The sequence below is a fragment of the Euprymna scolopes genome, chromosome 9 (assembly GCF_053919585.1).
Source record: "Euprymna scolopes isolate OS-2025 chromosome 9, ASM5391958v1, whole genome shotgun sequence".
NCBI lineage: Eukaryota > Metazoa > Mollusca > Cephalopoda > Sepiida > Sepiolidae > Euprymna > Euprymna scolopes.
The window spans coordinates 84,839,206-84,855,377 of record NC_136490.1 but is presented as its reverse complement, the minus strand read 5'-3'; the positions used below and the strand labels follow the sequence as shown (position 1 = coordinate 84,855,377).

Below are 16,172 nucleotides of genomic sequence, written 5' to 3'. Positions count from 1 at the left end.
GGGAATTGTTCAAACGATTGCATTTTGAACATACAGACAAATGGTCAAGCATAAACCCTCAACAGTACTCGAAAATGAGAACCACAAAATTCTATGGGACATGGACATACAGACAGGCAAACCCATCCAAGCAAGAAGACCAGATGCCATAATAATTAACAAGAAAGAAAAATCCTGTCACTTTGCTGTCCGAGCTGACCACAGGGTGAGCATGAAAGAAAAGGTGAAATGGAGCAAATACACAGAGCTAGCCAGAGAGTTAAAAGGGATTTGGATGATGAAGAAAATCAAAATAATACCTATAATAGTAGGAGAACTAGGAACAATCCCGAAAAACTTTGAAAAAAGAATGGCAGAAATTTGAATCAGAGGAATGGCTGCAAAAATACAACGACTAACCATAATGAAAACGGCTGAAATATCAAGGAAAACCCTTGAATGCAGAGAATAATACATATGAAACACCTGCATGAACCAGAAAAACTGCTGTGGAGGCAAAACGAAGCTTTACAGGGAATGAAGAACACTGAAGCTGCATATCAACAAGTTCTACATCCCTATCATGCATCCTCTCCCATTGCCCCATCATGCCCTTCTAAAAATGTGTGAAACCAAATAGCCGAGAAGGATCAAGGAGGAGGGAAATACAGAGGAGAGAGCGCTGACCAGACCTCTGCTGGACAAGAGAACTGGGACCTTTAGGAGGCTTAGTCCCACTCAAATTCCAGCACAGACGAATGGCCACTGCCTGCAAAAATCAATGGTAAAAGGCTGTTGCAAGAACGCAAATCTATTTGCAAATGCTATCGAAGGAGGTGGAGAGTGCTGGACGTCTGAGAAGACTTGTTATCACTCAGCTTCTAGGGAACACCACAGGTTTTCAATCAGACCTATGATGACCTATGTGAAAGCTCCATGTGAGCCAATAATAATAATAATAATAATAATAATAATAATAATAATTAATAGATCATTTCCTTTACGCTGAATAAGAGAGTAAAGAACGGTAAAAAAGTTGGCCAATGACAAAATTGACTCACATTATAGACTTTAATAATAACACACTCAGCTGTTCCTACCATTTAATTTTTAAGTTGTTAAATAAACCTCTTAACTTCGTCTTTTGATCAGGTTTGAGTTGTTATTAAACTGATAACAATGTCTATTACCAGACATAACAACTGGTGACGAGAATCAACGGACGCTTATGTTTTCAAAAATAGAATGCACCATATGGCAATGAATGCAACAATAGACCTCTTCAAAATTGACCTTTTTCTTCAAACATATGGAAACTGATATTATTCCCATTCTCCAAGGTCTAAATTAGCTAAATATACCAGTTATTATGATCTTGGACCTTGGCTATGCCTGCTTCAAGAGCCATATAATTTTACTGTGGACGTTTTTCAAAAACGCTGCAAAATATGGGATATTATGTCCTTATTTTCATTGTAGCTTTCCAGAGGTTGATGCTATAGCATTGAAAGTGGTACCAAATGAAAGCTAATAAAATTTTCTTGCATATGATAGTAAACACATGAACATGTGGTTTGAGTTGTCCCCCTTTGCAAATTGGCTGTTTGGAGAAATGGAAAACTAGATGGCTCTGTGTGGTTTGAGTTGTCCCCCTTTGCAAATTGGCTGTTTGGAGAAATGGAAAACTAGATGGCTCTGGTTGATAGTCAACTTGCATAAGTGGAGAAATGGGCAGCATATAAACGGTACTTTTTTTAAGCAGGGGGAAGAGCGCAGAGAGTGAAACGATGGTTGGAAGAAGTGACGGCGAATTCTTTTTGTGACAGTGAATTATTTTTGGACGTTGAAGAGCTCGACCTTTTGGAAGGAACAGCTGTGTCTTATATATTTTTTTTAAATTTCTTTTTTTTTTTCTACTTCACTACAAGCTATTTCGGCGGGAACTATGGAAGCAAAGAGGATCAGCAGTGAAATGCTTAAGACGTTCTCTGGAGAGGGAGATGTTATAACCTGGCTGACCAAGGTTAAACTTGTCGCTAAGTTGCGGGACATCGCGGATGTAGCCAGCTTGATACCGCTGTATCTTGATGGTGATGCAAAGGCCCCTATATGGCGAGGGAGTGCAGGGAGCCAAAGCCAGAAGTCACGTGTTATCGCTGTGGGGAAGTCAGCCAGGGAAATGAACAGGGGGAAGCCACTGCGCCGGTGGCTACCCCACTTATTCGATGAAGGCGCTTCAGGGTATGTCACCACAAGTAGAGGTGACCCTAAATGGACGAAGTGCAACAGCCCTTGTCAACACAGGCTGTACGTCAACAATTGTCACCAAAGACATGGTTGACACATGCAATGGTACCAGCAGCATTACGGCAGTTGATGGCAGAGAGGTGAAGTGCAATGGCACAAGTATCGTTCAGTTGATGGCTCGTGGGATGTCACTAACAATCCAGGCGATTTTTATTAACAAAATTGTCACGGGTGTCGATGTGGTGCTAGGAATGGACGCAATTGCTCGACTAGGGGGCGTTACGGTATATAGGAACTCCATGAGATTTGGAGGACATCAAGGGGCTGCAGGTGTGCAATTCAAAAAAGGTGTCACAGGAACGGCCGGGTTAGACAAAAGTTGCACGATAGAGGACCAAGATTTCTCTGCGCACTTTGATGGTGAGAAATGGACAGTCAAGTGGGCATGGAAGGGAAAACCTCCCATACTGAACAACAGAGTGGAATGCTACGAGCATACGTTGCGAGGAGGCACAATTCGAGAAGGAGGTGGACCGATGGATCTCAGAGGGGATTTTAAGACCATGGACGGAGAAGGTAGGTGTGCTGCCGTTAATGGCGGTTGTTCAGCCCACAAAACAAAAAGTTCGGCCAGTACTGGACTTCAGGGAGCTGAACGTACATGTTGCGTGTCACACGGGAGGTGATATGATGGACGTGTGTGGAGAGACCATGCGAGAGTGGAGGCAGATTCAGAAGGCTGCAACGGTTGTGGAGTTAAAATCTGCATACCTGCAGATCCACATTTCACAGGAATTCTGGAAATACCAGCTGGTCAGATATAAGGGCCGAACGTACTGCCTGACTAGGTTGGGTTTTGGCCTGAATTCTGCACCAAAAATCATGGCAGCAATCCTCAAAACGGTGCTAAGCAAGGAGGACGCAGTCAGAAGAGCCACCAGTTCCTACACTGATGATATTTTGGTGGATGAGATGGTAACAACTGCGGAGGACATAGTAAAACACCTCAACAGCTTTGGGCTAATTGCAAAACGCCCGGAATCGTTGGAGGGAGGAGCGGTGTTAGGGCTCCAACTAAGAAAGGAACGGATAGGACGGTTAGTGTTCCGGAGGGGAAATGAGATCCCGGAGGTGTTGGAAAAATTGAGCAGGCGAGAACTCTTCTCAATATGCGGAAGACTGGTGGGCCATTACCTTATTGCAGGATGGCTACGGACTGCAAGTAGCTATATCAAAAGGCGAGCTAGTGGAGCGAAGTGGGATGATGGAGTTGATAAAGAGACTGTGGACATTATGAGAGAGATTATTGAAGAGGTAAAGAGGGAGGATCCAGTGAGAGGTGTTTGGCATGTACCCAACAGTGCAGAAGGTGTTGTGTGGTGTGATGCAAGCTGTATAGCAGTGGGGGTCACCTTGGAGATAGGTGGTGTTACTGCAGAAGATGCTGCTTGGTTGCGGAAGAAGGACGATGTGGCTCACATAAATGTGGCGGAACTGGATGCGGTTATGAAGGGCATCAACTTAGCCTTGAAATGGGGGCTACAGAATGTTGAGGTGAGGACCGACTCAGCCACTGTGTTCTCTTGGATCCAGTCTGAAGCTACAGGAGAAAGGAGGGTGAAGACGAAAGGCGCTGCCAAGATGCTAGTAAAGCATCGATTGATGATGTTAAGGGAGCTGATTAGGGAATTTGATCTTCAACTTAGGGTCACTATCGTTCCTTCAGCGAAGAACAGAGCAGATGTGATGACGAGGGTGCGGAAGACCTGGCTAAAGGCGCCGAATGAGGCGGCTGTTGCAATATGTTGTTTGAATGAAGACACTCTGAAGGATTTGCATGACATGCACCATTTTGGAGTGGATAGAACCTTGTTCTTGGCCAGGAAGGTGGACCCCAGAATCACAAAGGAGGCCGTTAGGACAGTGGTTGAGAGATGCAGCCGGTGTCAATCAATTGATCCTGCGCCGAGTAGACACGAAGCTGGTGAGGTTTAGGTGGCAGAGAACTGGAGCAGGTTGGCGATAGACGTAACGCACTATCGACAGAGGCCGTATCTGTCAATGGTCAACTGTGGACCAGAAAGAGTAGCCATTTGGAGGGAAATCAAGGCGGAAAATGCAGGTGAAATTGCAAAGGTCTTGGAAGAGGTGTTTTTGGAGAGGGGTCCAGTGACGGAAGTGCTAATGGACAATGGAACTGCCTTTCGCTCAGCTGCCATGGAGAATGTGTTGGATAAGTGGGGAGTGCGGCACTATTTCAGGGCTGCATATAGACCAGGTGGAAATGGAATTGTGGAGCGGCATCACAGGACCATTAAGGCTATAGCTGAAAGGGGCCAGATTTCGCAGCCAGAAGCTGTCTACTGGTATAATATGGCTCCAAAGTCAGGGCAAAAAGTGGAGTCAGCGCCGCAGAGGGCAGTCTTCAAGTACAAGTGGCGGCATCCCCGAACTGCACAGGTACCCGTGGAGGAAGGCGAGAAGCAAGCGACTGTGCGAGTGGGAGTGGGAGAGGAAGTGTGGATCAAACCGCCTGATGCTCGCTGTACCACACGCTGGGGGAGGGGCATTGTGACAAGTGTCCAGTCCCCGAACAATGTATCTATTGACGGCATCCCTCGACACATCCTTGATGTGCGGCCGGTAGTGGTGTCATCAGAGGAAGACAGCGACGTCGAGCCAAGTAGCGACGTTCACGAAGAGGCTCCGCGGAGATCACAGCGAGAGAGACGGCCGCCATGTTGGTCGAGCGACTACGTGATGGGTTGACATGTGATGATCGTGTAGATCAAGGGGCATGTGGTTTGAGTTGTCCCCCTTTGCAAATTGGCTGTTTGGAGAAATGGAAAACTAGATGACTCTGTGTGGTTTGAGTTGTCCCCCTTTGCAAATTGGCTGTTTGGAGAAATGGAAAACTAGATGACTCTGTGTGGTTTGAGTTGTCCCCCTTTGCAAATTGGCTGTTTGGAGAAATGGAAAACTAGATGGCTCTGGTTGATAGTCAACTTGCATAAGTGGAGAAATGGGCAGCATATAAACGGTATTTTTTTTTTTAAGCAGAGGGAAGAGCGCAGAGAGTGAAACGACGGTTGGAAGAAGTGACGGCGAATTCTTTTTGTGATGGTGAATTATTTTTGGACGTTGAAGAGCTCGACCTTTTGGAAGGAACAGCTGTGTCTTATATTTTTTTTTTAATTTCTTTTTTTTTCTACTTCACTACACCTGTGTTAATTTTAATTAATTTTAATGCACAAACATATATATTTTTTAGGCTTGGAAAGGATGTCATCATATAATACATAACTTTATCTCAAAAATGTTACTCTTAATGCATGTATATAATTTATTATCACTAAGTATCTTTTATCTCTTCATTTCAGATTGTAAGTTAAAGCTGATTTGTTAAGACTTGTGAACTGCTGACAACATGGCATCTGGAAGACAACTACGCTGTGGGAAAGTGGTCAGCGATACAAGTGAACGGGATGAACCAACTGAAAAGAGAAGAAAGGTGGCAACTCCTGCCACAAGGTCATTCAGTGATGTGTATCTCATTGGCCAACCCAGCTCCAGCATCAGGAGCTCTCAACTTCCTACTAATCGCCAGGTGTTCCAGTATTTCCTGCATTTGAGGAATGATAATCCCAACAGTGACAATAGGTCTTTAGCCCATGATACAGTGGATGTCGTTTTGCCATTCTGGAATATGGCAAGGATTAAAACACTAACTAGACCAAATGCAGTCAACCGTTTCATGATCCTCCATGAAAAGTACAGGAAAATTGTTAAAAACAAGGGAAGAAATAACAAACCAGATGAAGAGAAACGAGCTAACTTTCTGAAGGACTTAGACAAGTTATTTGATATTGGAGCAAAGAATGTTGTGGAGGAGATAAGAAGCAACAGGCTGCTCACAAAGGAGACCAAGGAAGAGGACGTTGATTTCTACTTGGACCAACAGACCACTCGCCTGGCACACATGTCAGGTCATGATAAGGTGTTTGAGAAGAAGTCTAGAGAGAAAAGCTTCCGAGAAGAAAGAGAAGAGAGAACGTTATCATCAGTGACTGCTGCAGCAGCAAAAGTTGGGAAAATTTCAAGTGATGAAGACCCAGAGAACAGTCAAGGCTCTGGTACTAGTGAGGGTTCAGAATACACTGAGACAACACCAAGCTGTTCATCAAAACCAAGTACGATAACCTTACACTTGCCACACTCAGTTATGACCAGTGAAGAGATTTGTAGCACTGCAGATCGGTTGTCACTCTCTGACAACCAGACTACAGCCATGGTGTCTGCAGTGTTGAAGGCAGGATGCGCAGATCTTGATGACTTTGTTATATCAGCCTCTACTACAAGACGAAATAGGATAAACACTCGTCATAACTTGTGCCAAAGTTACATGAATAACTTCAAGGAAAGTCCGCCAGATTACTGCACACTACACTGGGATGGAAAACTTCTACGGGATGTTCTTGGTGAAAGATACCCAATGGAAAGTCTTGCAGTGCTCGTCTCTGTTGCTCCACAGTATGAAGAAGGGAAGCTGCTTGGTGTGCCCTTCATAGAAAGTTCCACAGGAATCCAACAGTGTAATCCTACATTGGAACTGATAGAAGCATGGGGCCTCACAGACAACATTGTAGGCTTGGTATTTGATACCACAGCAAGCAACAGTGGCATCAACAAGGGTGCAGCGAAGCTTATTGAAGAAAAACTAGGCAAAAAGGTATTCTACTTCGCTTGTCGCCATCACATATCAGAGGTAATAATTGGAAGTGTATGGGAGGCTGTGTTCAGCAAGGTCAAGAGTCCTGACAACCCAATGTTCAGCAATGTGAAAGAGAAGTGGGACAAGTTGGTTAAGGACTGCCCAAGAGTTCTGGGCCTAGTTGAACAAGACTTGAAACAGAAGACAAACACAATTGCAGTCTTAAGCAATTTCCTTGAGGAAGCAAGTCCGAGGGCAGATTACAGAGAGATGGCAGAGCTGTGCCTGATCCTGTTTGGTGAGGAACCTCCTCGAGGTATCCACTGGGCCCAGCCAGGTGCCATTCACCAAGCCTGCTGGATGGCCAGGAACATTTACTGCATGAAGATGCTCATGTTTTCCAAGGAACTAAAATACAACACAGACACTATCTTCAAGCTGGAGAGGATGAACAAGTTCCTGGCCTTATTCTACACCAGCCACTGGGTGACCACCACATCTGCAGCTGATACACCTATCCATGACCTCCAGCTTATGAAGAACATGCTGCAATACAAGCAGTATGACTATGAACTGGCAACCTCTGTTCTCAAGAAAATGAACAACCACCGCTGGTATCTGACCCAGGAACTAGTGCCATTCACCTTGTTCAGTTCACATGCCAGTATGACCAAGTCTGCAAAAGAGAAGCTCGCAGTCAAGCTGCCAGAAACAGAGAAACCTGAGAGTTACAGGAAAGGCAAGCCAGTGTTTCCTGTCATCAATGCAGCTACAGTTCTCACAGACTTGGTAGGGCCAGAGTCTCACTTTCTGTTTGATGCTCTTCGAGTGAAATGTGACTGGCTCACTACTCCTGCTGACACCTGGGAAGACAATGACAGCTACAGGAATGCACAGAAGTTTGTGAGGTCAGTGAAAGTGACCAATGATGTGGCTGAGAGAGGTGTGAAACTAATGAGTGACTTTGCAACTCAGATCACAAGTGACCCAGAGCAAAGAAGCTGCTTACTACAAGTTGTGGAGTACCACAGGAAAAAATTTGACGGTTTCAAAAAAGCCACATTGAACAAATGATAATACATGTATTAGTAACATCATATCTGACAGTTTCTTATGCAATATATGTGTCAGTGCAGTGCTATCATACTACCAAACTGATTTTTTGTGGTGTCCCAGCTGTTTGTGCATTAAAATTAGTTAAAATTTACACAGGTGTTCATGTTTTATTTTTATTGTGCTTACTACCATATGCAAGAAAATTTTATTAGCTTTCATTTGGTACCACTTTCAATGCTATAGCATCAACCTCTGGAAAGCTACAATGAAAATAAGGACATAATATCCCATATTTTGCAGCGTTTTTGAAAAACGTCAACAATAAAATTACATGGCTCTTGAGGCAGGCATAGCCAAGGTCCAAGATCACAATAACTGGTATATTTAGCTAATTTAGACCTTGGAGAATGGGAATAATAGCAGTTTCCATATGTTTAAAGAAAAAGGTCAATTTTGAAGAGGTCTAATGCAACAACAATTATCATATTTTCAAAGAGATTCTCAACACGTACACCACATCTGTAGAATTAGTTGCATAATCACTTACAGAATTTCATTACAATTCAATAGCATTTTGTATGCTTTCTGTAGCTTTTTTGTGTGGAATTTAAGGAACAAGCTGTGGAAGTTAAGATCGTCAGGACATATTATGTACTACCTGAAAACCTACTTGCCTACAATATCGATAAATATCTGCTCCAATTATCTTAGCATTACAAAGTCTGATTCAACCGATTTCTCACCTCATGCAAACTGTGTGAACAGAGAATGTGAACGGTTTAAAATCACTTCCATCACTGACACTGAATTCAAGTGTTTATGTTTTATGTGTTCTTTGAGATTGGCAGGGTAGCAAATATTCACACACGAATTTTGTCAGAAATAAAGTACAATCTAGTAATAACATTACAAATCACTGTGGAATGACAACACCTTGTATAATTCAACTCTGGTGCAATAAATCAACAACTTTCACGATTAACACTGTCCAAAGACAATATCCTTCCACCTCATAAACTTCAACATTTATCAATCCCCCAGCTACTTGCTGAAACTGTGGCAGCTGGCATTTTGTATAGATCTGTCCATTCAAGACACGCCACTGTCACAGATGCCTGGAAGCAATTTTTCTCTCAAACACAAAATCAAACTGAAAATCTGTGGCAATACAGTTGAATGATCATCTGTTCAGCTGCAAAACATATTTCATCTGATCATGATTCATGATGCTCACGATCATGAATGGTATGGCTGCATACTTAGATTACATTATTGTTGTAAACCTTAATTGGAACAAGCAAGTCTTGCAGCACAGAGTGCTTCAGCTGACTGCGTGAATTACTGGCTACTATTAAAATGAAAACAAAAATGCTATCAGGCAGCAAATTCTAGTCATAACTTACTGGGACTTGATTTTATTAAGTGACTTGATTTTATTAAGTGACTGGATTTTATTAAGTGACTTGATTTTATTAAGTGACTTGATTTTATTAAGTGACTGGATTTTATTAAGTGACTTGATTTTATTAAGTGACTTGATTTTATTAAGTGACTGGATTTTATTAAGTGACTTGATTTTATTAAGTGACTTGATTTTATTAAGTGACTTCATTTTATTAAGTGACTTGATTGTATTAAGTGACTTGATTTTATTAAGTGACTGGATTTTATTAAGTGACTTGATTTTATTAAGTGACTAGATTTTATTAAGTGACTGGATTTTATTAAGTGACTGGATTTTATTAAGTGACTTGATTTTATTAAGTGACTGGATTTTATTAAGTGACTTGATTTTATTAAGTGACTTGATTTTATTAAGTGACTGGATTTTATTAAGTGACTGGATTTTATTAAGTGACTTGATTTTATTAAGTGACTTGATTTTATTAAGTGACTGGATTTTATTAAGTGACTTGATTTTATTAAGTGACTTGATTTTATTAAGTGACTGGATTTTATTAAGTGACTTGATTTTATTAAGTGACTTGATTTTATTAAGTGACTGGATTTTATTAAGTGACTTGATTTTATTAAGTGACTTGATTTTATTAAGTGACTTCATTTTATTAAGTGACTTGATTGTATTAAGTGACTTGATTTTATTAAGTGACTGGATTTTATTAAGTGACTTGATTTTATTAAGTGACTAGATTTTATTAAGTGACTGGATTTTATTAAGTGACTGGATTTTATTAAGTGACTGGATTTTATTAAGTGACTTGATTTTATTAAGTGACTTGATTTTATTAAGTGACTGGATTTTATTAAGTGACTGGATTTTATTAAGTGACTTGATTTTATTAAGTGACTTGATTTTATTAAGTGACTGGATTTTATTAAGTGACTTGATTTTATTAAGTGACTTGATTTTATTAAGTGACTGGATTTTATTAAGTGACTTGATTTTATTAAGTGACTTGATTTTATTAAGTGACTGGATTTTATTAAGTGACTGGATTTCATTAAGTGACTTGATTTTATTAAGTGACTGGATTTTATTAAGTGACTTGATTTAAAGTGACTTGATTTTATTAAGTGACTGGATTTTATTAAGTGACTTGATTTTATTAAGTGACTGGATTTTATTAAGTGACTTGATTGTATTAAGTGACTTGATTTTATTAAGTGACTGGATTTTATTAAGTGACTTGATTTTATTAAGTGACTTGATTTTATTAAGTGACTTGATTTTCTTGACATTCCGGTTGATCAGATATCTCAAGTGGCATCCAGATTGTAAGATCACTATAGTGCAGCATTATTAAACATATTAAGAAACAATTTTCTCCAATTTTCACTCTTGTGGATGCTGTACTTAGGCAGAAGCCATACTGTTCCTTAAACCATTTTCTAAGCCTATTTTCTGACTCAAACCATAGCCATATGTTGCATTCCCACTGTTGGATCAAGAACTAAAACGACTTGATGAAATTAAGGTCATCATACCGCTAACATATTCACATCTCACAAAGGCCTACGTTTAGATCTAAGTGGCAGTAATCTTTAAGGAACTGCGCACCATAAATTCATAAATTGTCAGGTTATTCCAATGCACTTGTTTATCTTTTGCAGTAAAAGCAGGTCCTGGCACATTTCATCTGATCATGAATGTTCGCAATCATAAATGGTGTAGCTCCATACTTAGATTACATTATTGTTGCTAATCCAACCAGGAAAATGGATGCAGTCATCTCTAAACACATATACCATACACTGAACAAGGCAGGTAAAGCTACAGTCGTAGCACTTGATATATCAAAAGCATTTGAACACGTCTAACATAAAAATTAATTCATACACTATTACTGAGCTAATATTTCATATGATAAAATCCTTCATAATCAATGCATGTACATTCAAACAATATGGCACTAATGCAGGTGCACCCCCTTTTATTATTTCTGATCTTCATGAATGACTTCTCTAATGCCATTATGTCTGAGATTTTGCTTGTTTGCTTATGAGCTATTCTTCAAATGTGTGTAAAACAAATGCAAACATATCTAAAGCAATATCTGAATCCTTAAACGGACAACACTGAGAATGCAGGATCAGTGTTAAGGAACAGACGAACTCTGAGAACGGAGGATCAGTGCTAAGGAATGGATGACACTGAGAACGGAGGATCAGTGTTAAGGAACGAACAGACGGTAGGGAGCCAGGTGCAAGTGAGGTTGCAAGCTGGAGGAACAAGGTGCAAGCAAGGTAGCAGGTCGGAGGAGCGGGGTGCAAGCAAGGTTGCAGACCGGAGTAGCGAGGTGCAAGCAAGGTTGCAGGCAGGAGGAGCAAGGTGCAAGCGAGGTTGCAGGTCGGAGGAGCGAGGCTACAGGCCAGAGGAGTGAGGTGCAGGCGAGGTGGCAGGAAAGCTGAAGGAAGAAGCTGGAGGTGCTGGAGCGAGCTGGAGGCACCGAAGGATGGAAGGCTGCAAGAATGCGCAGGAAGCCGCTGGAGTGAGCTGGAAGCACTGGAGACTGGGAGTGAAGTTTGCTGCTGGTGGGTCTAAGGAGGCAAGCAGTAGTGAATCGCATTAATGAAAAAACTTATTAGCCCTGAGAAGGGCTGGTTGTTTAGCCCTGATAAGAGCTGTTTGAACTGCAGCTAAGGTGGCTGTTGTCACTGGAAATCCTTCAGCAGGTGGGTTAAGTGAACTTGACTGGTAGCATCAGTCGTTGCTTTGAGAGCCTCCTCCTACTCCCCTGGCCGGGTCTGACGCCCAGCATAAACTGCCGGTATTTATTGGCTTCCCCACTCAGCAAATAAGGCACAAGGCTGTTTTTTAATGTGGAGAGTGAAGGGGAGGGAGACCAGTTCCCAAGGGAGTAGGGAAGCTGGATAGTGACAATTGGTATGAAGGGTTTCCCCTACACTGACCAATAACTGATTGCTCAAGAGCAATAGTTTTATATGTGGGGTTTCCCCACATATGGTCTTTGAGATTCATGCTCAGCCCCTGCAGGAGCCGGGCAAAACTGTGTATTTATTTTCTTCACCAATGAGCAAATTAGGCAGAACGCCGTTTTTTTTTAGTGTGGAGAGATTGGGGAAATGGGGATCAGCTCCCTGAGGAGTAGGGGAGCTTGATAGTGACAATTGGTATGAAATGTTTCCTCTACATTGACCAATAACTGATTGCCACAAGGGCAATGGTCTTATATGTGGGGGTTGGTATTTATTTGCTCCCCCGGCGAGCAAATTAGGCACAAGGCCGATTTTTAATGTGAGGAGTGAAGGGGAGGTGGGGGCCAAATCCTCGGGGAGTAGGGGAGCTGGATAGTGACAAGTGGTATGAGGGGTTGCCCCTACATTGACCAAGGTCATATGTGGGGTCGGTATTTATTTGCTCTCCCACCGAGCAAATTAGGCACAAGGCCGATTTTTAATGTGAGGAGTGAAGGGGAAATGGGGACCAAATTACCGGGGAGTAGGGCAGCTAGATTGTGACAATTTGTATGAAGGGTTACCCCTACATTGACAAAGGTCTTATATGTGGTGTTGGTATTTATTTACTCCCCTACCGAGCAAATTAGGCACAAGGCAGATTGTTAATGTGAGGAGTGAAGAGGGAAATGGGGACCAACTCCCAGGGGAGTAGAGCATTTAGATTGTCACAATTGATATGAAGGGCTTCCCCCACATTGACCAAGGTCTTATATATGGGGTTGGTATTTATTTGTATCCCCACCGAGCAAATTAGGCACAAGGCCAATTTTAATGCAAGGATTGAAGGGGAAATGGAGACCAACTCCCCGGGGAGTACGAGAGCTAGATAGTGCCAATTGGTATGAAGTGTTGCCCCTACATTGACCAAGGTCTTTTATATGGGGTTGGTATTTATTTGCTCCCCCACCGAGCAAATTAGGCACAAGGCAGATTATTAATGTGAGGAGTGAAGGGGAAATGGGGACCAACTCCCCGGGGAGTAGGGCAGCTGGATAGTGACAAGTGGTATTAAGGGTTGGTATGTATTTGCTTCCCCAATGAACAAATTAGGCACAAGGCCGATTTTTAATGTGAGGAGTGAAAGGGAAATGGGGACCAACTCCCTGCGGCGATGGGCTCCTAGATTCTGAAAATTGGTATGAAGGGTTGCCCCTACATTGACAAAGGTCTTATATGTGGTGTTGGTATTTATTTACTCCCCCACCGAGCAAATTAGGCACAAGGCAGATTTTTAATGTGAGGAGTGAAGGGGAAATGGGGACCAACTCCCCGGGGAGTAGGGCAGCTGGATAGTGACAAGTGGTATTAAGGGTTGGTATGTATTTGCTTCCCCAACGAACAAATTAGGCACAAGCCGATTTTTAATGTGAGGAGTGAAGGGGAAATGGGGACCAACTCCCTGCGGCGATGGGCTCCTAGATTCTGAAAATTGGTATGAAGGGTTGCCCCTACATTGACAAAGGTCTTATATGTGGTGTTGGTATTTATTTACTCCCCCACCGAGCAAATTAGGCACAAGGCAGATTTTTAATGTGAGGAGTGAAGGGGAAATGGGGACCAACTCCCCGGGGAGTAGGGCAGCTGGATAGTGACAAGTGGTATTAAGGGTTGGTATGTATTTGCTTCCCCAACGAACAAATTAGGCACAAGCCGATTTTTAATGTGAGGAGTGAAGGGGAAATGGGGACCAACTCCCTGCGGCGATGGGCTCCTAGATTCTGAAAATTGGTATGAAGGGTTGCCCCTACATTGACAAAGGTCTTATATGTGGTGTTGGTATTTATTTACTCCCCCACCGAGCAAATTAGGCACAAGGCAGATTTTTAATGTGAGGAGTGAAGGGGAAATGGGGACCAACTCCCCGGGGAGTAGGGCAGCTGGATAGTGACAAGTGGTATTAAGGGTTGGTATGTATTTGCTTCCCCAACGAACAAATTAGGCACAAGCCGATTTTTAATGTGAGGAGTGAAGGGGAAATGGGGACCAACTCCCTGCGGCGATGGGCTCCTAGATTCTGAAAATTGGTATGAAGGGTTGCCCCTACATTGACAAAGGTCTTATATGTGGTGTTGGTATTTATTTACTCCCCCACCGAGCAAATTAGGCACAAGGCAGATTTTTAATGTGAGGAGTGAAGGGGAAATGGGGACCAACTCCTCGGCGTGTAGGGCAGCTAGATTGTCACAATTGGTACGAAGGGTTGCCCCTACATTGACCAAGGTCTTATATATGGGGTTGGTATTTATTTACTCTCCCACCGAGCAAATAAGGCACAAGACCGATTTTTAATGTGAGGAGTGAATTGGAAATCAGGACTAACTCCCTGGGGAGTAGGGGAGCTGTATAGTGACAATTGGTATGAAGAGGGGCCCCTACATTGACCAAGATCTTATATATGGGGTTGGTATTTATTTACTCCTCCACCGAGCAAATAAGCCTCAAGGCCGATATTTAATGTAATGAGTGAAGGGAAAATGGGGACCAACTCCCCGGGGAGTAGGGGAGCTGGATAGTGACAATTGGTATGAAGGGTTCGTATTTATTTGCTTCCCCATCGAGTAAATTAGTCAGAAAGCCAATTTTTAATGTTAGGAGTGATGGGGAAATGGGGACCAACTCCCTGGGGAGTAGGGCAGCTGGATAATGACAATTGGTATGCAAAGTTGTCCCTAAATGTATCAAGGTCTGTGGGGTTGCCCCCACATATTATCTTTGAGATTCATGCCATTTGGCCAGCGTGATGTCAGTGGTGTCGCTTCCAATAAGACAAACAAACGACTCTAATTAATTCTAGAACTAAATTTATGCAATCAAATGTTGCTTGGGAGTTTGATGATTCCATTTAAATTAATTTGTTCTAAAAAGTATAAAGCCAATTGCCTGTTTTGTTTGATATATTTGAATTCCGCCGTGCGTAGCAAAGTCGATTATAAAAAGAAAGAGGTGAATGAATTCACTGAACTCAGGTTGTTCCTTTTCTCCACGTTAAAAAACGACCCTGGTGTCTAACTCTGTTCCGTGGGGAGGCATTGTAAATAGGAACTCAGATATTGTTCATACGTTAGCTTGTGTTAGCCAATTGCGTCCTTTGTTTAAAGTAAGGGAAGGCGAAGAGAACAGCGGAGGTGGGGACGAAGAAAGAAAGAAAAAAATGGAGGCAGTGATATTGAAACTACGACAGTTTCACTTCATTTTGCTGTGAAAGATCATAAACAAAAGGCAGTAGAGTTACGTTGTATGCAAAATCCTCACTCCACCACCATCTCAACTACTTTCCCTCCAAATGTTCACTTTGATAAATTTGATGCTGTTTTTTTGTCTTTTTTGCAACACCAGCAATTAAAATATTCCTGTACTTTCTGTATAACGCATTCTAAATTCTACAGAAGCTGATGACCAATGTCTATAATAGCTGTTTTCAAATGCAAGAGTGACTGTCTCATATTGGAAAATTTTACTGCCAAATCTAATCTGGCAGTCAAATCTGAGCATTTCTAATGACAACTCGCTTTTGACAATAATAGAAAAATGTGTGCCCTATCAGCATATTATGAAACGTACAAGAACTAGAATCAGGCAGGGATTGTTCATGCTTGATCTTATTTTCCATTTTTTTTTTTTCTCTGTGAATTTTGCTTTAACTTGTCAAAAGTGATCAAGTAATACTGAACTTTGCATGCACAGCCAAGAAAAAAAATTTGTTTCTATGAATCATGATTTTATTTAAGCAAGCTCAAAT

The 16,172-nt window shown here is 42.0% G+C and overlaps 1 protein-coding gene across 1 annotated transcript in view; it reads left to right on the top strand.

Annotated features, from left to right (window-relative positions):
* Positions 1-8,135, top strand: part of LOC145284742 (uncharacterized) — a 33,941-nt gene extending 25,806 nt beyond the window's left edge. Inside the window, exon 2 of the mRNA XM_080133688.1 lies at positions 5,607-8,135. Coding sequence (XP_079989814.1) covers positions 5,654-8,011 — 2,358 coding nt within the window. The 5' untranslated portion in view covers positions 5,607-5,653 and the 3' untranslated portion in view covers positions 8,012-8,135. The remainder of the gene's footprint in view (positions 1-5,606) is intronic.
* The last annotated feature ends 8,037 nt before the right edge of the window (positions 8,136-16,172 follow it).